General features: G+C 46.4%; 1 protein-coding gene across 1 annotated transcript in view; it reads right to left on the reverse strand.

The window, feature by feature from the left end:
• Positions 1-22,525, reverse strand: part of LOC131267965 (cyclic AMP response element-binding protein A) — a 111,984-nt gene that overhangs the window by 18,504 nt on the left and 70,955 nt on the right. The window contains exon 2 of the mRNA XM_058270788.1: positions 1,146-1,374. Within this exon, the coding sequence (XP_058126771.1) occupies positions 1,146-1,374 (229 nt within the window). The remainder of the gene's footprint in view (positions 1-1,145; positions 1,375-22,525) is intronic.

A 22,525-nucleotide genomic window follows, 5' to 3' on the forward strand; every position in this document is an offset into this window, starting at 1 on the left:
TGTATGCAAAGGTTTACTGACGTAAACAGTTGGGAAGGAATGAGAACTGAAAGTTTGTTTTTCATATCTTCGGCCAAGAATATACTTTTGAATTTTCAACTACTTCAAACATGAAGCACGTAGTCTAAGATCTCACAGTGCGTAGAGGCATTAGCTCACGGCATAACCGCAATCGGGCGTCGATCTGGCTGCGCAACGGATTAGATTTCCAGTGCAACTTCGCTTCCTCCAACGCTCGTCCCGGCTTGGAACGGAAGCACACCACCAGGGGTCCAAACCGGTGATACCCGCAGCATGCATTCATGCTCCGGAGGTCCATAAATGCGTACCACCGTCGTCACCATCGCATGGAGCGCACGCCATGCAGACCACACACACGCGCGAGACGCCGGGCGGAAATGTCGTGTTAACCGGACTGGCGCATAATTTGCTAGCGCTGATCTGCAAAACGAAGCACCCGACACTCGGCCTCACTCAGTTTAGACAAATGAGCTGACATTTTAGCGCTAAACATTGGCTCGACTGTGGTTTCGTTGCCGGAACACGTTTTGCTCGAAGTCCAACTGCCCGCAGGGTAGGTATCTGATAATGTCAGCTTTCGAGACTACTGTTGGTTGAAGTGCAAGGTTGCGGATTTTTCCAATCGATCGATGCATGCTACAACTACACCACTCGATTCCCAATGGTCTTCTCTAAAACTTCTGTTCCTCCAACGCCCGGTTCCATGCCGAGCACTTGGGCAAATATTGTGCTCAAGGTATGGAAGAACTGGGCGACTATCGAGAGGTGTCAGGAAAAGATCTAGAACATACTTCCCCAACCGCCCCACAGTCCTTCGAGGGTTCAGAGCCTTGAGTTGTCACAGCATGAGTATCACCCTAGCACACCATGGTGTCGGAGTCCGATAGTCTTGCGCCCTCAGCTGACAGTTCACCCATTTGTTCCGGTCTGCTCCGGAGTTCCAATATTGACCCAAGTGGTGCACTTGCCGCCGATGCCACCGTTACGTATGGCTTTTAGTGCGAGTGAACGACGGGGTGAGTTACGTAAAATGATCATCACCCCTGTGAGACCTCAAGTTTCAGGAAGCCTACAACAACCTGCTTCAACAAACACGGCCACATCCCGGACGCCCTCTAGCTTACCATCCATCTTGTTCTGCAGACTGTGCGGCGAGTCGGGAATCGTGTCGGGCAGCGAGTCGCCGTCCGAGTTCAGGCTGTACGAGTGCTCGGTCTTGATCGGCATGCACGTCCCGATGATCGCGTCGGTCATCAGCTTGTCGTTGAGGATGACCGGTGGCAGCTTGGAGTGTGGATCCATCCAGTCCTGGATGTCCGGGTAGTTGGACATCTTAAGGGAGTCTTGCAGGTTCTGTAACGAGTCAGGGGAAGGAGTATTAAAAAGATGTGTGTAGAAATGCGTTGAGGGGGGAGTTAAAAATAACTGCCGAATCAATATGGATTCTTCCATTCAAAACAGGCTTTATTTGACGGGACAATGCACGGCGGGAGGTTCTCTTCTGGCGAAACATTACTTTTCAATTATTCTTCAAGCCTGCCTCTCTCCCCGTGAGACCAGTGCAGCCACAATGGTTTGCGTTTGAATAGCGCCATATAAATAATTCAACTGCTGAGCGCAAGCGGGAGGTTGATCTTGAGATCGAAAAATATTTCCACGTGACTTCGGCGAGTGCGCAGGAAACGAACCCGTGGTAAACAACCACGGGATGGGAGTTTGCATGACGTTGCGATGTACTCGAATGCTTGTCCTGTGGCAATAACAACGCTCATTCATCGAGGCTGTTTTGAGCAGTTTATTGTATTTGCCACATACACACACACACGCACACACAGTGCCATACGCCTTATTTCGTGTTTATTGCGCCGAGCTGTTACTCCAAAACACATCATTGTGATATCGAATGTATCGATCAACCTCGAACAGTGGGTCTTTGAGGTAACATAAAAAGACTCGTTCAGTGTACGGACGATATGGGGTTTTCGCTTGGAAACCGTCTCAACTCAAATGCACTGAAATGAACTTTTCATAGCCCCCTTTGAAGACAAATGTTCGAACGTCGATCTTCGACAAATACGGTTTCTTACCGAGCCAGCTGCATTAACCCCCCGTCCGTTACCTTCTGCCTGCCTTGCCACCCCGTCCAGGTGGCGCCAGTCGTGCTGCAATTTGTCTTCGACTTTCGGCTCCGTCCGGGTCGACCAATAAATCCTGCAAGCCACCCGCATTCCTGCACGCGTACGCCCGGCTTTGTGGAATCTTTCCTCCAGATGATCGACCGGTTGGATTAAGTTTATTTAGGGTGCGAACGATCAATTAAAATGCCTTTGAGGGAAGAGGTAGGGTTGGAAATAATTGTCCACCACAGCTCGATCGGGTTCGGTATATTAGACATGACAAATCGCGACATCAGAATTCACACGTACCCTTAAGGAAAGATATAGTTTTTGCTATCGATGTCGATGTCTAAACACCGTCAATCAACTTTGGCGGCTCCATAACTTTAAAATGCCAGTGATCAATACAAAGTCGGCAAGCGACGAACCGCGGTTTCTCATTCCGTAACGTAATTGAGCTACTTCTGGCGGCGTCTCAAACGGTTCACGTCCAACAGTACCTCCAACGAACTGTACGGAGATGCATTTAAATGAGCTTCACAGCGTGAGAGCTTCGGTGTAAAGTAGATTTTTAAATGTTTTGGAAAGTGCGTGCTGTGAATGACGCGTGATATCATTATATTTACGTCAGTTTTACGCCACCGCCTCTCCCGGATCCTTTTCGGGTCCTTAAAACTGCCCGAGGAGGTAAGCGCCCCGGTTGATGGGATGATGATGACTTTCATTTACTCGACGCGAAACCCGGTCCGGGTTGAGGCTTTTGCACGACGCTTAAAACAAAAGGCCGCAAGATTAAGCCGTTGCGGCCATATGGACGCACCGGGGTCACGCACCAACACCAAAAGACCGGAGAAGAAAAAAACACAAACCAAAAATCCTACTCCACAGTTGCGTTCAACGAAGGCACATCGTAACGGTACAGCTTGTCTTCCTCGCGCAGACATGAGCTGGTTTTCTTCGTTCTCGAGCTGTTCGGCGTGCATAATTCTTGGCACGCATTCCCTCAGCAGCCACATTCCCAGCGGACGCGCCCTATCGAACGGTGATACGCAGGGTGGGAGGGGGGATATTTAGCCGGAATTCGTAATAAAAGTGGGATGTAATCCTCGCATTGTTCATGATTAGCCTTTTACCCTCGGTGTTGATGGAGAATAAAACCAAAAAAAAAACAAAAACAAAAAAGAAATTAGCCACCCGATAGAAGGGGTTCATCAAAACACCCTTTTGGGAACCATCATTAGCATAAAAGTGTTGCCCTTTTGCCACGCACCTGTTGCTGCTTTTAAATCAACTCCCTACAAGGGAACAACACGTAGGAAAAAAGTTTAAATGAAAAACCGCCCTTTAAACCGCTGAGAGTAGCTGTTCAAAGTGTTTTCCCAAGCTGTTTGCGGTGTCGCATAGTGATTTGTTGGTTTTATAGTATTTTGATTACGTCGTTTCTTGGGTTTGAAGATTGCATTCAGCTCCTTAGAAGGGTTAACATGATCCAATGAATGCAACATCGACACTTCAAACGCTCCGTATATTGACGTCAAAACACAAAGTAAGCAGTTCAACTAATGAGTTGATAAATTAATTTGATTGAATGTTAAAGAAATAAAAGAGCTGAGGGAGATGTTCCCTTTATTTTTATTTTGTTTGAATCAGCTTCTGTTCTAACAATCCTCTGAACTGTAACAAGCAGTTAACAGTTCCAAAACGGTATTTTATGTGAAGGCCTTAGACCTCTTTTCCATCCACAAACCGGATTGATTAATGTTATACACAACACCAGAACGTCCTGGTAAGGTGCGTTTGAAGAATCGGGTGAACAACCTGAATCGGCCCTTTTTAAACAGGTTCGTTTTGACAAGCACAGAAAGAAACATTTGATTTTACGTTGAACTCGAAGTGGAAGAGAACGAAAAGAGTCGCGAGTTCGAGCAGAAAAGAAAGGTCCCGCACCGAATACCTTTCGCGGGCACCTCATAATTCCCGCATACTTTTCTGCACGAATGCGTGTGTGTGTGTGTATGTGGCATTTCGATAACACAGGCATGTGTGGCGACACTTGGCACGCCAGATCGCACGCCAAACGCGCAAACAGGTAGAACTACTTTCATTTTCCAAACCTGATATAAACGCTTCGCGCTATCACCAGCCCTCCCCCCTCCCCCACCGTTCGGGGCGGGGTGCAGCATACTTATGCTCCTCGTTCTCTCAACCGTCGTCGGCACCGCCGTGTCCTTTTTGTCCCTCACCCTCCCTAGTCCCCGACCGACCAACCGACGAAAGGGAAGGCCCTTTCACTGGCGCACACTTTGGAGCTCGATAGGGTGGCCCTTGCTTCACCCCTTGTGTGTGTGTGTTTGTGTGTGGAAACTGTGCGGTGTGTTGCGGGCCCTTTTACCCGAAGGGACGGTGCCTTGTGCAACAACGTTTTGCCCCCTTTTCCTCTCCATCATTCCACTCCGTTGCAACCCTCCAGGGGGAATTCATTTTGGAATGGTTCCAACATCCGCATTTGATCCTTTCTTTTTCACGCTTGCTCTTCCCTTTTCCAACCAACCAGCCCCGGTGCATTTAACTTGAAACTTTCCTCCGTGCCTCCGAAGAAACACAACATAAAAGAATCCGCTATCCAACGTCCGTCGGGAGGATGTTCTTTTATTTCCATTCTTCTCGACAATGCGCCTGAAGAAGTTTTTACCAATTTCTCTGTGTTTGGTTCGATTGGAACGATCTTTATTCGTATATCCTTATCGGTTTCTTTTCGATCGCGCAGCCGAAAGAGCAGTCGGTGTAAATGAGGTAATGACACGATCGATATAACGGCATAACGAAGCCGATCGGATCGAAAAGGGGTTTTTCTTTGCCCGTTTTACAAATCGGTAGGAAACAAAGATCAAAGCGAAAGTTTCTTTCGAGATGAAGGAAAAAAGGATATTGAACTGAATTAAATAAACTGTAAGGGCAAATGTCACTCGTATATTTTTTTAAGAGGATTTTACGATAATGAATATTGTAAGTGCATATAATTAAGTAATTTATCGTTCCTTAGCGTTATCAAGCAATTCCTTTTGTTTTTTTTTATATTTATCTCTTAGTATTATTTCTACATCTATCAAATACTTACGATTTTACGCAATTGTAAAAAATAAAATGTGAAACTTTTGGGACAATCTTGAAGTCTAAAAATTCAAACATGAAAATTTATATTTGGAAGAGGGTAAAAATTGTGATGCGGTATTAAATTAAAAATTATATTCATGCCATAACATCGTGAATTAATAAGCCACATGAAAAATTATATTAACGTAACGAACTCTTGCGAGGCAAAAATTGTTTTCTCTCCGTACTTGAACCGGTTAAATTGCAATAATTGCGTGCTTGATTTTTTACTCTACTGACTTGATCCGACGCTTGTTGTTGTTGTGCCTCTTAGTCAATTCACCTTGTTCCAGCTTTTAGCCACCCTTGCGGTGGAATTTCCCACCATTTATGAGTGTTCGAGGGCTTTTTTGTAATCTGAGAAATCAATGAGGTTTGTTTTTTTTTTCTCCCTTGCCATTTTCGGTAAAGTGGTAAAAGTAGTTAAAGGATCGATAAGCGGGCTGCATGAAATTAAAAGGAGAATGATTATTATGTACACATCGGGATGAAATTGAAAGAGACGCCATGAAGTGGTTCACCCCATTCATCTATTTAATTGACTAGTAGCGCCAAGGGATAATTTTTCATGTGTCAGTGTGGTTTCCCCCAGGAAAATTATGAGAAGAAGACAATGATTATTATAATTATTGTAATTCGTTTTGGTGTTTCTTTTTCGTTATTTAAGTATAGCAAACAAGAGAATATTGAGGGAACTTTGTAGAGTTGAAATAAAATATCATTTAAAAATTACCTAATCAACACTTATTTCGATTTCTTCCTCCAATAATTGGCAATCGATCGAGATTAAATGAAGCAACAATCGTTTACTGTAGCTTTCACTCCCATTTTTTTTTTAATGTGTGCGTCCTTCTCTTTCTGCCTTTGGTGAAACACACCCCCATATGCCGGTGGTCAGCCCTGTCTTGTTGCTCGCGATCATTCATCATTCAGTTTCACTTTTAAAATGATATTTTGCCGATACGCCGCTCCGTGCGTGAATCATAGTTGGGGTTTGGGTTGGGTTTTGGGCGCATTCGCACTCGAAGTGTGTTGTCGCCTGTCAAGAATCATTCCCCCTTGCGCTTGACTCTGCCACCCGCGTAGGATCGTTACATCACCTTCGAGCCCTTTCCCTCTCGATCTCCCGGGCCTGAAAAGCACCGATCGGCAAAAAGGTTCCATTTGTTATGGTTTCGCATGCCTACCAAAAAATGAAACCCTCTCGACCGGGACGGTTTTCATCCCAAAATCTTACCACCTCCCCCCTTCGCCTCTTGCAGGGTGACCTAATAACAGAGGGTGGGTAAAATCACCGTGTCCTGCCGAAGAGCAGCGCAAAAATCGCTCCCCAATCGCTAACAACGCCATAAATCGTTGCGTACGTTTCACATTTGACCTGGAAATGAAGGTATTCGTCATTCGCAAACGGTAGATTTGCAGGGCACGGTGCGCATGCAAATAATCCACCATATCCGATTGCCCAATAATCTACGCGCGCGCGGTTGCTCGAGGCTCGGACGTCTTGTTGGCCAACATGGCCAACCGAACGACAGTGGCAGGAAGACAACTGCAACCAACTTTTTCGGCGGGGAACGAACCGTTTTACGCAACCGCAGCCTCCGGGCAAAGACCGGTAGCAGAAAGTGGTAGCTGCACGTGAGCTAAACTTAGAGTTCACCCTAAAGCGGTCGGATGTTGTTCAGACTACGAAAAGTTTGCATTAAAAAAATAGACAAATATAATTAATTTTCATGCAAAAACGGAATACGCTAGCAACTTTCAGTTAGCAGCAAAATAAAAAGTAGCATTTCTGTTTAATTAAGAACAAGTTTGACAACTGTATCCTTTAAATTGACCATTGATTGTATGTTAAAACGCCTTAAATAATACTGGATTTATTGCGGACCACGTGACGAAAGATTATTTAAAGCCAGACGGCGAGAAGTGACCTCAACTGAAAAACATCCTTACACAACTATTTTTGTCACCTATGGCTAAAGTTTCGGCCAAGGACCGTAAGGCCGGCTTACTGGCCGTCGGAATATTTTTTTAAAGTTCTTAAAAGATGTAACTTTACAATAAAATAGACTTCATTCATTTAGCTTGGGTAACTTTTTTCTTATCACAGATGAAAATTTGTCTAATTTTATAATGCAAACGTTAACGTACAATTTGATTAAATAATACCACTGTCGTTGAAATATTTTGATCCTTTCTTTTTTTGAACGATTTCTAAGCAGCTCTTCATGCAGTCAAACAATTTACAAAAGATTTCAACGCCGGTTCCAAAACGAACCCTCAATCCTCCTGTACAATTCTACGCTGAGAAATACTCGTATATTGTTGATATGTGATTTATGACGTGCAACTCATGTCTTCAGTAACGATGACAAAATGGGTTGCAAAAAAGGTGCAGTTACCCACACAATTTGTTCGCAATGCAAGAGAAGAAGCAAAAGACGAGAAACAAACCTCAGATCCTGCTCCCAGCGCCGAAAGTGAAACTGGAAATTCGCGCTAACGTTTACTTTTCAATTAGGTTGTTGACATTTGGCGTCGTGAGTGATGAACCATGATGTAGCTGCTGATGCAAATCGAAGATGGGGGAAACGAACAGTAAAACAAAAATAAAACAGAACACCCGTTTAGAGAAAGGAAAAAGGCGCGCTAGTAAGTTGCACTCGATATCCCATTTTTCACGACGCCAAAGCTTTACCTTTCCCAAAAACCGATCGCTTTCAAATGTTTGGCTAAAGGAAAAGGAAGCGAACCCGGCTCCGGTGCGTTTATGTTCGATGGTTGGGCCAATTTTTGCCAAACCTTCACTTTGGCGTGCGCGAGCGAGAACTAAACATCAACACCAAATGTCAAACAGCGAACCACCGAGCGAGTTATCGGTTCGGGTGGATGAATCACTTTGCTGATTTCGGTTCGTTGCGAGTGCGGAAAGCTGGCGAAATCGTAAGCTCCAAGCGTGACTGTCTAATTCCCGTGCCGGTTTGCTTTCCTATTTCCTTTCGCCGCATTCCGAACGAGCGCCGTGTGTCCTGAGTTCGTGGACCGTACGAATATCGAGGTCTTAATAAAGCCCTTCAGACAGCCTTATCGCATCACATCGACGCTGGAAATCTGCACGCCGTTTCGTAACGGCTTTATTTGTGGCCGTGGTTTGATTTTATCAACGAAATTCTTGGCCAACGGTTCGAAATGTTGATCGCGGGTGAACGTCATGGAGCACGAGAAGGAACACAATACCTCCGTGAGATTTTGTTAAAACCCTACCGAATACGCTCAATAACAATCGAAGTCGCATCTCGCACCGAACAGCCCTCTTTTACGTGCAGTAAAATTTGACATCTAGCATTAAAGTGATTAAGCACAGCGGAAAAAAACGCAGCTTCCCGTCTTATTGTGCGCGACCATAAACTGGACCACCGGATGCAACTGTGTTATTAGTAACAATAAAACTGGACCTCAAAATCCACTCCATCCAGCCGGGCCTTTGTCTTTTACTCTCTCTCCCGTGCGTCAGTTTTACAGCGTCAAGCGATAATTTGCATATTATCCCTTCACTTGCACCTCCCGACAAAGGGAGCAAAATAATAAAAATCCGACCAACTCAACATCGACAACGCCCCTGTCAGGGCAGAGATCGCCCCATGATCGCGCTGTTCGCGGGAAAAGAAAAACATCTTAACCACTCCAGCCCTTTCCCGCCCGCATGCCACCGCGAGGGGAGGGGATTTGAAAACGCTTCAGACAGTTTGGTTTGTTTTCTCGGCATCGATTCTACACCCTTTTGTAGCTCCCACGGGTTTTGGTTGAAATTATGGCATGCGGGGAGTAAATAAAAAAAAAAAACGGTATCGCATCGGGCTGCCATCAGCGTTTCGCCAAAGTTGATCGACGTTCACCCGAAGCCGTGTGTAATTAATCGTGATTGATTTTTCGCCAGTAACTCCCTTCGTACGGTGGTATTTTCTTTTTGTTTGTTGCAGCTTGTTTCTTTTTGAGGGTGTGGTGAGCGGTGAACAGCCCTTTCCACGACCGCGGTCGGATCCTTTCCGGTCGTTACCATTAAAGCAAAATCATATCCGAATCATATTTTGCTCCACAGGTCGGCGGCCACTAGGTTTTCAACGAGGTGGTGGTCTTTTCTTCATTCCCGACGACTTTCTCCTTTCATTTTTTCCTTCGATGTTTCCTGTCTATTTTTTCCTGTTCGATGTGGATTTAAATTGAACGATATTAAAGTTATACAAATAAACAAACAACATGTAAGTTAACGGAAATTCGAGTGCAATACGACGGAAAACATCCAAACATGTGTGCAATCGAAACACAATCCGGAGATGGTGTAAAACAACCAGCGCAATGCAAGAAGTGCACCATTATCTCCGAGCACGTGTGCGTCCGAGCTGGATGCAGCAACGTTCGTTTGAACTGCATGTGGCAAATACAGGCGAACCCTCCCTTATCGGTCAAGGGTATCAGCTGCGCTGGATGATGGCGCTGCGATGCAACCGTGCACTTGCGAAGAGTCCACACGAGGCGCTGAAAAGGCGAAGACCACCGTTCGTGTGGACAGGGCAAAAAACTAAAAATGGATTACTCGCCGGCTCGTGTGAGTATGGCAACCACCACCCGCACACCGAATGGGGTGGGATGGGGGCACGTTGGACCTGAACGGTAGCTGGCCAGCGCCCGGCACGATCAGCACGCCATTGACGTTCTCCGGTGCAACGTTCGTTGCTTGCGCAGCATGAGCAACCGTTGAACCCCGCTGCGCTTCTGTACCGCTTCTCCGGTTCACATTGTTTGTTCATTCTTGGAGTAATCACACTACGAAGTAATAATAATAAAAAAAGAACCCTCGGAGACTATGGTAACGCCATTTAACTGAGCCTGCGAGTTTCGATATCTCGCCCGGACACGACCCGATTTATGAATGAAAGATGCCTCTTGCGCGGGGAGGCGGTGGATTGGGTGAATCTGGTGGAGGTTGATTAAGTGAAAGGTTGATGACTCAACAATTGATTGTCCTTGAACTTAACACTTGCTTCGCTACTGTATTGAAATGAGAAGATAGGCTATTTGCTTGGAGTAACTATTTGAAGCATTAGAGTTGCATTTTAAAATTCTGTAGATAACACTTATTACTCCTCTTAACGTTGGAGATACCGTCTTTCATTTTATTTATATTTATATTCCTATCTTGGCGATATCTCGAGGACATTTTGCACTTCATTAAATTTAATTGATTTTAGTTTACGGTGACAATCTTTATTAAAATGTTTCGACAAGCCTAATTGAACTTTTCTTTTTATTTGTTGATTTTTATTATCTGAATAAACATAAACGAGAGATGTAAGTGGCCGTGTTTATAAAGTATGGTGGAAGTCAATTTCTACACACTTTTAATACTTCTGTAGAACTAACAATAGAATTTCTGGGATTTCTAGAGCAATTTGGTTCAAATTTGTTACAAAAATTAAATCAACATACGCAACTCTTGAAAAGTTTATGAACATTTGCAACAAACATGTACAGCTTTTTATTCAAAACTATTTGAGTAAAATTTTCTGCAAATCTGTCCAGTAGTACACAATGGTTAAGCCCATTAGTGAACACCAAATTTACTTCCCAAAATAAACAGTATGAAAGGTTTCAACAATTTAAATAAATTTAGGATCAACCTAATCATGTAAAATCGTATATTTTTTGCAAAAAAAGAAGTATTTTCTTCAAGGCTGTATTATAGCATGAAAGTTACCAAATTCATCCATCCTGATTGATTAATATGCTTAACATTTAAATAAAAAAGACAGTTATCAAGTATCTCCGTTGAAATCTGAGCAAAATCTGTCTTGATAAAACTCCTGCTGTAAATGAAAGCAAGGTAAAGCGTGAACCACGAGTTCCCAGAACCAGTGACTGGTTCATTCGGTGCCGATGACTCACGCCCCTGGATTGAGTAATTTCCAGCTTGCGTTCGAAAGCCGCAAGTAGGTGACAATCGGGTTCCCGCAAAAGACACTTACAAGTGTGCCTACGTTAAGGCAACGTCCGCGCGCAGCCTCCCAGCGACTGGCGCATGCACTTTTCGCTTCTCTCCTTCACTCGGCGTTGGTACAACTCGCCCCATGTCCATTACACGGGCGTCGTTTGTCGTCATCGTAGGTCTCAAGCAGGGCGCATTCGACGCAATGGCTGAGGGCGACGTCGTGCCGGGCGGATCGAACAATCGAAATGGCGAAGGAGCGACTAACGGTGCATTGCGGGGGTCTATTACCTTCCTGTCACCCCTAGGATGTGTCTCCCTCAGCTGGGAGGTGTTGGAGAAATACCTTCGGAGCTTTCAGGCAACGGTTCACCGCAAGGCGCCAGGGGTGTGTGCTGGAGTAGTGGAGCTGAGGAGCAAAAGGGGTTGGTTACGATACATTCCACGTTCACGGGCGCACCAAGCTCAGTGGGACACGCCTCGGGAACGCCAGATTAGCAAATCGCACCAATTCATCGGCAAGTGGGCATTGGACTAGCCCGAGCTGGTCGGACTAGTGTGCCGTGCTTCTGGTGTTTAGGTTGCTTCCCTTAGCCTGGTGTGCATTCCGGTGAAGGGTAAGAATGTGTGGAATTCGCCTGCTGCGAATCAAGGGCAGGTTCGCAGCGAGCCGCCGTTCAGCGGTAATTCCAATTGTCAGTATCCCGGGAGGCAAACGCTTTAGAAACGCTTAGTTTAACGAGGTAACCTAACCGGTACAATAAGACCGGACGCAACCCACAAGTCCTGTGCGTACAAGGGGCAGAACCCGTTCCTGTCCTGTCGATAACGCCCAGTCCAACCGTCCTTGACATCCATATCACGCGAATGGCAATGAACTTCCGCGATTAGTCACCCGTCCCCTGGTTGCTGAGCTAATCCCCGCCTCAAAGACCCATGCAAACTTCACAAACTTATGCTAAACAGATGAGTAAGCGTCGGCCAGTTCGGGGAAAGCGGAGGGGTGAAAACCCATTTACAACCACCGACGCCTCACCCCTGCGGACCGATGGAAGCGATTGACAAAAACAAATGGACCCGCCGCACGCATCCCCGAAAGTCTGGAATATCTGGAGGTATTTGACCCTCCAGGCGAATCTACGCAGTAAACACACCAATTCTCCATTCGCCAAAATGTACGCGAGGGGAAAGTGTGTCACAACTTCGAAGCGTTGGAAGAAGTTGAAGTTCTACGTCTGGAACGGGGGGGATCAGCGACAGGTGGTTCCGGCCACCATTGTAGTAGAACCACGGGTGCGGTGAGTAATATCTGCTGGAATGTACTACGCCATAGTGCCGTCCTTTTGCGGCAATTGGAGACTCGCAAGTGGAACATCCGACATTGTCGCAGATCGCGCCATGATTACGCCGCGATCTCAGATCGCTGATGGGAAGCGGCAGTGCACTCTCGATGATGTTATGAATGAAGAAGTGTGTCGTATTACCCCCGTTACGTCGCCGTAAGACGTGATTCGCCGCTCGATGTCAATGGCCCCACAACCGTAAAAGACCTGGCTTCGGGTGAATGTACACGTTCACTCGGAGGTGGAGGATGGAATGGGGGATACGTGCGTGGAACTTCACACATCGCCGGGTGTGGCAGCTGTCAATTAGATTTTAGGTTGGTTTGCTACGCAAATTTTATTGAACTCCCAAATTTGAGACGCCACATTCTGAGGTTCCTGCTGCCATCTGTCTGATTCTTCTGACGTGTGCATCAAGAGTGTGGGAAGGGGTGGCGCATATCCACCGCGTTAGCTTCACTTCTAAGAAGACACCAAACGGAATTGCATCGAATAAAGTAACTCCACTCGAAACCGCACGACGCATGACGATCGCGGTCACGATCGCCGCATCAAAAAGCTGTGATTTAATCAGCGACTCGCCGCATGTCACACTTTGTTCGTCATGTGTTGTTCATCAGTGCGTTGTCCGAGCTTCGCGTCTCTTCCCAGGCAAAGGCCGTTTTGGCCAACGTAGGAGGCAAGGGCACGGAATACGGAAAGGAATAAAGACAAATTCGTTCGCTTCTTTACAGGAGCGCGCGACGTAAACGCCCAGCCCCGGTTGGAAGAGAGATTTGGGAGTGGTGAAAGACATCACCGGGACCCGGGACCCGGTAGGAACGCGTTCCTTTCCTGGAATGCAAACCCCCATCCTCCGTTTTGGGTTTGTGTTGGTGCGTGTATGCTCATGTTTACCCTCGCCCGGCTCGTACGTGTGTTTACACGCCGCTCGGTGAGGCGCAAAGTGGCCTCCGGTGGGCAGATTATCCACCACGCCAAAACCCGGGGCCGAACTCCCGGGGGCCGTGGGGGGAAGGGGGTGTTGCGGCGCACGCGGCAAGCCGGTTCCTTCAAGGTGTGCGGATTTCGTGTGCGCGCGGTGGCGGAATGTGCCGTACAAAAATTGCCGAGGTGAACGTTCTTACCGTCCCCGTGGCCCTTCCCCTCTCCGCCCCCACCCACCCCAGCCGGCTTCCTTTCTCGTGTCGTAGGTTTAATGTTTCCCGGTTTCACGTTTCTTGCCCTCACCCGGTTGCTTCCTTATCTTCCGCTTTCCGCCTCGCGCACGGTGAGGATATGTTTATGCGTTCGGGGACGAAAGCGGCGATCAATTTAAATAAAAGTAAATTTTTATTCAAATTCCGCGCCGGTCGCGCTGGACGGTGTAATAATTGTTTGCGCTACGTTTGGGAGTGACGAAGGTGGGCAGGAATTTCCAACACTTTTACGCTTTTCGATCTGCACAAATAAAGATTGCGTAAAGTGATTGTAACGTTTAGAGAAAATTAAATGCAAGCAATATGTGATAGAACTTCTAACTTCAAATGATTTTTGTTAGGAGAGAATATCAAAGCAATTATTTTAAATCAAACTTTTCAAATTGCAAACCTACAACTTGAAAAAATTAACCACTTATCTGATAAAAAAATGAAAACAAACATAAAAGCAACTTCATTCGACATTTCGAAAGTTTCACAGTTTATTTTAATCAAATCAATGCATTTGTGTTACTCGTTATTTCTATAGTTTTCAGAATATGTTGTGCCTTACAATTTTATATTATAGTTTTTGTATGCTTAAAATAAATGATCAAGAAATATTTATGTTTGGGATATTTCTTTGAACTATTACTTTTCCAAAAGAAAACTATGAGTTTTCCAAAAGAAAATCGAATTTATGAGCAGTTCTTCTTCCGTATGAAATGGTAAACAATATAATTGGTCAAACCGAGATTGTGCTAACTAATTTATGATATATAATAAAAAACTTTAAAAACTAAAACCTTGAAATATTTAATTTCGGAAGACTCGCATTTTACTTTAATCAAATCAATGGTTTTATGTTACTCGTTATTTCTATAGTTTTCAGAATATGGTGTGCCTTAAAATGTTGTATTTTATGTTTTGTATGCTTTTTATAAATCATCAACAAACATTTATGTTTGAGAGAAGTCCTTGATAAAACTATTACTTGTCGAGTTATCCAAAAGAAAATTGAATATATTCACAGTTCTTCTTCCGTATGAAACGATAAACATTATAATTAATCAAAACTGAAATTGTACTAACTAATTTAATGCCAAACGTGCACAACGTTCAGATTTATCTACATTAGACAGGGCATGTTACATTGATATGGAAATCATGACCGACTGATCTCATGTTCAGGTGAGTGTAATTTTTAACGTATTTCAAACAAGCCGTGCTTAACTGTCGAGGCGTAAAATTGAGTTTCGCTGGCTCCAGAATGTAAAGCCCCAACTTATCATGCGTGGTCATCCATTAATCTCTCTCCCTTCCCCACCCGCTTCGTCCTGTTACGCCATACCAGCGCCTTTTAATTTTTCCTTCACGCACCATCTTGGTTTTGTTCTTTCGCCTTTCGCTCGGCTCGCGCGTTTGTTTGTAGTGCTTTTTTTTACACACACACCGCTCTGTCGCTCTCATAAGCCGGTTGATGCGATATTATCGATACGTGCAGGGGCCTTAGGGTCAACCGGCCATCTCGTCGCCGCCGCCGTCTTCGCCGTCGTCCGTCCGAATAACGGCAACTCTCTTTTGTCAATTTGGACATAAGCCTCACCCCTCCCCCGTCCGGCCAACCCGGGCATCCAGCATCTCGCAAAAGGTTTTTCGGGAGTGGCCAGACCTGTTCAAATCGCCGCACCGTCGACGGCGGGAAGGGAAACGTGTTTCTGGTCAGCGATGCCGGACCAACGCCTCACGGAATGACGAAGAGGGGGGGCAGCGAGCGGAGGATGCTGGACAAACACGGCGCGGACATGGAACTCTGTGGCGCAAGGCTTCCAAAAATCCGTTCAAGCTCGAAGTCAAAAACAAAACTCAAGCTTGGAGTAAAAAACGGGACTGCCGTTGGTAGAACGAAGAACAAGAAATGGAGGCGAAGAAAGACAGGTAGAAGCGACAAGAAAATAAGAAGAAAAAGAAAAAACGTTACAACAAAACATACACGCATTTCAATCATGTGACTTCACCTCCGACCACCGAAATCGGGGGAAAAAAAAAGAAATCATCCGACGACGCCGTTGGTCCTGGACCCGGGAACGTACAAACAGGTTGTAATCTCCCGGCCCTCCAGAGCTACGCACGACTCGACACCGGCCGGCCGTGCGTTTCATGCAAAAGTCCACTTTCACGTGGGTCCTCCCGCCGGTTCTCCCCGTAAGAAGCGTACGGAGCAAAGAAAAATGAAACGAAAAGCGACATCGGGCGAGTTTTTAGTCGCTCTCCTCGACATGAACCGCTTAATGATAAGCTGTCAAAGAAGACAAAGTCAACCGGCGTCCCTCCCGCACTGCCGCACCCCGAAACGGTATCGCTTTTTCATTAATTTTATCCGAAAAAAATCGGTCGAAAAGACAAACCCTTGGCGGGCGAAACAAAAAAAACCAAAACACCAAGTTTTCCCTATCCACTGGGGTTGGGAAAACGCGATCGCGGTGAAAAACGATTTTAAATGATACACCGCCGCGTTTTGGGTGGTGCGTGTGGAAATATTTCATCCAACCGTCGCCACACGCATTTCCTTTTTGTCGGGTTGGGCGACTTTCGGATTTCGGGGTGTTTTTGTTTTCGACTGCCCTTTGCTTCAGAATTATGAGACCCTGGACTCTGGCTGGCGTGCACCGTGAGGGGGAAGTCCCAATTGCTAGCCTGGTGGCCGCGAGGCATTGGAAGATACAATGTAGCTCTTTTTCGATAAAATGTAGGGAGCGGTTGCATCCACCACGCAGCTAAAGGTTGAAGTTAGAGACAGATTTTGGGATAAACACCAATAATTCAGGAGTCTTCAGTTCTGATGTACGTTGAGTTCCGATGTAACATGATTCATTAGTCTTAAGTTCTGATGTACTAATGTTGCGTAGCGTTCAGTGGAGTCTGAAACATCGAACATTAATTCGAAGTCCGCACCAGAATAGAACACAGTTTTAATATTTAGAGTCGTTTGCAAAAAATAGATAATTTCTTGTACGTTACCTAGTTACATTGGCGCAAGAATAACAGATACTACCCTCTACAAATGCAGCAAAACAACTTGCAATTCCATTCTCGGAATTGCGATCCATCCAAAGCCAGCCGCATGTTCTTTCCGGGGCGCCCAGAAACTTTCCGCAAGGTTGCCGACCGGAGCTGCCGACACCAAGCTGAAGCACCTGCCGACGCCACTACCAGACCGTGACGATGTCGGTAGGCGGCGGTGCATCGCCTTATCAATGCACATCCATGCGCAAAACCTACACGAACACAAACACACACACACCTAGTGGGCGCATATGGCTCGGAAAAAGGCCCTGAACCCCCGGGTGGAAAACAACAACAACGTGCAACAGTGTAGCGTTAGGGAATGCGCGCAGACGAACTCTGGAAGCAGAGCTCGCCGCTTCATAAACCCACCTCATAGCTCGCTGGTATGCCGGCGGTGAAAAGCATACAACATGTCGACATGAAGTCTCCGGAGAGCCACAGTATGGTGAAAACGGGAACGATCGGGGCTATGGCTACAACCGAAGCATGAAGCGCAACTCCCGGTACGAGAGGATCATCTTGGGAGGGACTGAAAAACCCAGCGCGATTCCGGCCGCGCATTCATGTACGATCGATCGTTGCGATCTGGTATTTGGTGGAGGAGAGCAATATACCCGATGGCTTAACACAACCGATTACCGAAGGATTCAATGGGCCGGACAGGCCGAGCTCTAGAGGGTAGCGTCGGGACTTGAGACATAATTTTCCGGCGACGTCAACCAACCGAGTACTGCGAGTATAGCATGCCGTTCGCTGGAGGCTACTATGTTTTGAAACCACCCCGAGGGTGCACTGGGCTAGCGTTCACTCTCTCTCTCCCTGGGCAAGGTGGCCCTTGCTCCATACACGACCCTATAATGCATGTGTGCATGATAGTTGTGCAATTTGCTTTATCAGTCATGGGGAAAAACTGGTTCCCCCTGTTGCACGGTTGAGACGGCTTCTAAAACATAATAATAATAAGTCGGGCAACCGTCCCTCGGCTAGCTTCCTTCACTTTCACAAAGGTTTTGCTGTTCCGTTCGCGATTCTATATAGCGTTGTACAGTGATATTTGCATTTCTTTTCCTCCACCCCTGGTTTGTACAATTTTGGAAGTGTCCGCCTCTACACTTTTTGACGAATTTCATAGGTTATCACTTAAAGAAACTCATGGGAAATTGGGAGGGAAATTCATGGAGTTCAAAGTCCCCAAAATTAGGTCTGCTGCTACCCGAGCGGAACTGAAGAGAACTGATTCTACAATTAGCACTTCTTATTGAAAACTGTAGGATAACAACCAACTCCACGAAGGTCAGGCAAAAAGAGAATATAGATTACAATAGGTCAATGAACCCTGTGGACGATATTATTTATCTCAGAATTTGGAGTTTATATACTCTGTCTATAACAATGCTAAAAAGCCAATACAACAATACACTCATATCAGCACTCATCATTATTTTATAAATCAATCAAACGCCACTTCCACACCCTCTGATTGCAAACAAGGCTTCCACCATTCTTCCATCAAGCGCTCAACGCTGCTGGCCAGACTCAACACAGATTATATTCTTCGCCGATTACGCCAACATTCGCGCGACGCCTGATGACGACGTAACGCGAGCGCGAATGTGGGTCACCGATCGTTAGCCAGCGTTAGCCTGGGTGAGGTGGCCACTCATTCGCAGCCGGAACTGGTTGTTATGTGGGATTGATCGGAGATTTGCAACAACGTTGCCATGGAAAGGGAAGAGGAGGAGTGAGTGGCAACAGTAGGTATGCAAAAAAAAAACGCGGCCGGCATATCTCAATCTTGAACGGATAGTTGAGGTTGGTTTTTTGTCTTGCTTTCTGCATCAAGCCGCAGCTCGTTCGATTGCTCGAATTGTGAAAGCTCCCCCGAAAATTGAGCAACTTTCAAACGGAGTAGCGATTCCCGTCCCTTCACACGAGCTCCGGGCCGCACCGTACGGCAAGGAAGTTCCAGTTTTCGCAATCCGCTGCGGTCTACCGATAATCACCCGCGAGATGTCAGTAATTGATCCGGCAACACACCGGGGTGGCGTTTGGCGTTGCAGTTAATTTATCGCCCGGCCAAGATCAGGCCCCGCGAGACGGGCGCGTGCTTGCAAACCTCATCTCCCAGGCATCATTGCGGGCAAATTGATGGCAAATCGGCTTCCCTGCGCCGCTGCCACCCGGACCCTTTGAGACAGCCACTTTGTGCCGAAAGCGGGTTTAACATTACCGAAAAAACCAACAACACAGCCGACGCACGCCTTGGAACGGCGTAGCTTAGAGCGCGTCGTATAAATCAACACACGTTCCGTTTCGGCCACGGGTTTTCGCACAACGCGCTTCGGTGGAAGGGAGAAAACAAACAACGCCAATCCCCGGGATATCAGCACGGTTCATGGGCCTCTTTTTTGGCTCCCCTCGCGTTCCGCTGGAATCCTTAGAGGTGCGAGATCGGTGGGGGGAAAGGTGCACATGGCGAAGAAACTTCCCCAAAGGTGGAGGAACGGTGTTACGCAATGCCGCAGCATGGGAGGTTGTAAATAAACAGTCTACCATACCATACCGGTTGGTCGCTGTGGAAAAGATTCATGACTGAACTGATATTCTCGAATTATGGAAACATATTCTTGGTTCAAGAATACATTTTAAAGGCTACCGCGTGATTGTACGATAAGCCGTTTGTTATTTCTGGATAAACCGACATCGTTCAAGACCTAAAACTTGTGAATTTGAAAATGTTTCCCAAACTCCGCTACCTTTCGACAACTGTGCCTGTTACCAATTCTACCATTCGCGTGACACATACGGCTTATGTCATCATTGGGGTTTTTTCGTTGTTTTGCAGGCCTGTTTTCCTCGTTTACTTTGTACCAGTAAACCGGGTAAGGCTACGCAAGAAGCGATCGTCGCAGCTCCGTTTCGCGGTTTTTTTTTTGTTGTTATTTGCAATTTTCGTCGCATGTCCCAACGTAACGCGGTGACGGTGCATCCATAGAAATTCATAAAACCAATGCTAACGATATTAGGCCCGGACGGTGTGCGTCCTCTGCTTGGCGCTGGTGGTCCTGGGCTTAGAGAAACTGCCGAATGAAATGCTTATTCAGTGTGTGTTGCTACTCGCGAAACAATTTCCTTTTCAGAGTCCCACCCCATTCTGCTAACTGCTGATGACAGGATGGGTGACAAAGCATGGCAGACCATTCCCGGAGCGTCCATAAATCCATCGCTCCACTAAAAAGTCCTACTGGCCATTTGCACCGTTCGGCCTACATGACGGTATCAAGTTTGCGCCTTTGCGCCCCAGTGTCCCATTCGCGGTCGGTTTGCCATCGAGCCAGTCCCTACGCATTCCCAGCGTCTTTAGCGTGACCCATTCAAGCCTCAATGAGCGACGCAAAGTTTCATTCATAGCTTCTCGAGACGCTCGAGAAATTTGATTCACGCGTTTGCAGACCGCTTCCCTCCGATGGCGCTCCATTGATGGTTTCGGCTACCCCAGGGAGGGATGGAACGATGTCCGTAGGCGTCAGTGAGAATGCCCCCGTTTCCCCCGTTGCTTAGCTGCACCCGAGCCCCAAAGACTAGATGATCTCGTGCCGCAAGAAATTCGATCACAAGGGTGTGTGGACGATGAAACTGGATGAGGCAGAAAAACGAACCAACCTCTCGGGTCTCGGAAGAGTAATGGGAGGCAATGAAAATACTGACACTGGGCTGAGCGGTAAACGAGGGCCGGCGGATGGAGTGTTAGAAATACAAAATAGGAAAACCAATTCGCAAGCTTGCTCCGGCGTATGTGTTTAGGCTGGAGAAATAATAAACATTTGTGTACCACTCGTGCGATGAAGCGATAAAGGAGTTTTTTCCCATATGGTGAACATTTTCTGGGCTGAAGCACTAAGCAGAATGTACCTAATGAGAACATTAAAAATACTGTAGAGAAGTTGTTGGACTAGCAAAATAGTCTCTAATACCTCTTAGTTCTGCAAGTTCAAGAAGTCCTAATACTCCAAATCTGAGCATGAGTTTGATGCTGAAGTCTCAATTCTGCGTATCTTGTTTCAGTGTTCCTTCAGTTCCTGCGTGAAAATAGAAATCTCCAACAAATGATATAGAAATACATTAGTGAAGTAAAAGTAGAGGTAGGTAAAACAAAACTACGGGGTTATCCCATTTATATAGCATAAAATTTAATTCCATCCGTGAACCGCGAATCAGCCGGCATGAAATCATTTCCGCCTACTTTGGCTCGAAGTCGTTCCAGCAGTACTTCGGATGGACATGAGCAATTTGGATTGGTTCTGCATCATTCATCTGCATCACAGTCGAGCGATTTGGGTGAGTGTTGCTGAGAACATTTTTGACGCCAGGAAGAACCCATTCGTTCCGGATGACCTGATGCGACTAGCACGTGTTTGCTCTCATGCAAAGCTAGTAAGAGTTAAGGCAACATCGACTGAAATCAACTCTGGATAAGCGGCACTGGATTTAAATGTTGGAGAGGCGTTGCTACATTGTTTTATCTTATCTCTTTTACAAATCCAGGAGCAACGTGTCGAATGTCTACAATCTTTCACCAGGAAGTAATCGCCCGAACCTTGGATGAGTGAAATGTGGCTCAACAATCTTTGGTACACAATTCCGAAACATTTGGCTAACTTCCGAGGATAGACATTGAATTCCCGTGGGACTGCTGATGCAGATAACTCCTTCGAAAGTCACCGATTTTCCCAAAAGTGCAGTGACATCGGACGAACGGGTCGCGGTTTGTCGGAACGGAAATGTGACATTAATCCGCTTCCCCCGGCCGACCTCGGACCAGAGGAGGATGTACCGGATGTGACTGTTTTGAAGAATGATAAAAAGAAGAGGAAAGCCTTTGAGCCACACGCTGATTGATGGTTCCGTTTTGGACTTCAGCTGAACGTGGAGGAACTAGAAAATGGCAAAACCACCGTTTGGCAAACTTCGCGTTTGCGGAATTGATGACAGACTTGCCGTCCACACGCCGCCACCAAATTTCTTGTTTCGTTTTGTATCTGATGGTTACGTTTCTTGAGATCTTGATTTTTTATGTCCAAACTACTGCAAAAAGTCGTAAAATTATCCCCACGAAAGGGAAGAAAAAGAGCAGTCCGGTGGCATTGGAAATTAGCCTGGTTTGGAGCTCGTTCATTTCGGCCTCTCGAGCTCTACGAACTTCCACTTCCACGGTTCGTGACGAGCAAATCAAAGCCGGCCAAATCTTGTGCGAGCGTTCGCCGTAATATGGATGAGGCTCCGCCGCAGAAACATTTTCGCACAACCTCACCCCCCTCGCCGCTCCCATCGGTAATTTCTGCCGGGGGGAAACCTAGCGGGAGCCACACGGTTCGGCATCGGCAACGATGATGAGAAGGGGACGCGTCTTTAATTGAATTTGGAAAACCGTGCTGCAACCTGCCTCCCTACCTCATCCCATGCCATATGCGCTTCCGTTAGTGACCGAGTCGGGAGAAGAAAATACGGATCGTCAATTGGCAAACGCGATCGTTAATCTATCTCGCGACTCAACTGGCCAGCCATCGCGAGCTTAATTAAATCAACACGAACCAATCTGCGCAACCTGCAATCAGGCGGGAACCCGGCCGAGGGCTCGACCTCCGAGCAATAGATTACTAC

The sequence above is a fragment of the Anopheles coustani genome, chromosome 3, assembly GCF_943734705.1.
Source record: "Anopheles coustani chromosome 3, idAnoCousDA_361_x.2, whole genome shotgun sequence".
NCBI lineage: Eukaryota > Metazoa > Arthropoda > Insecta > Diptera > Culicidae > Anopheles > Anopheles coustani.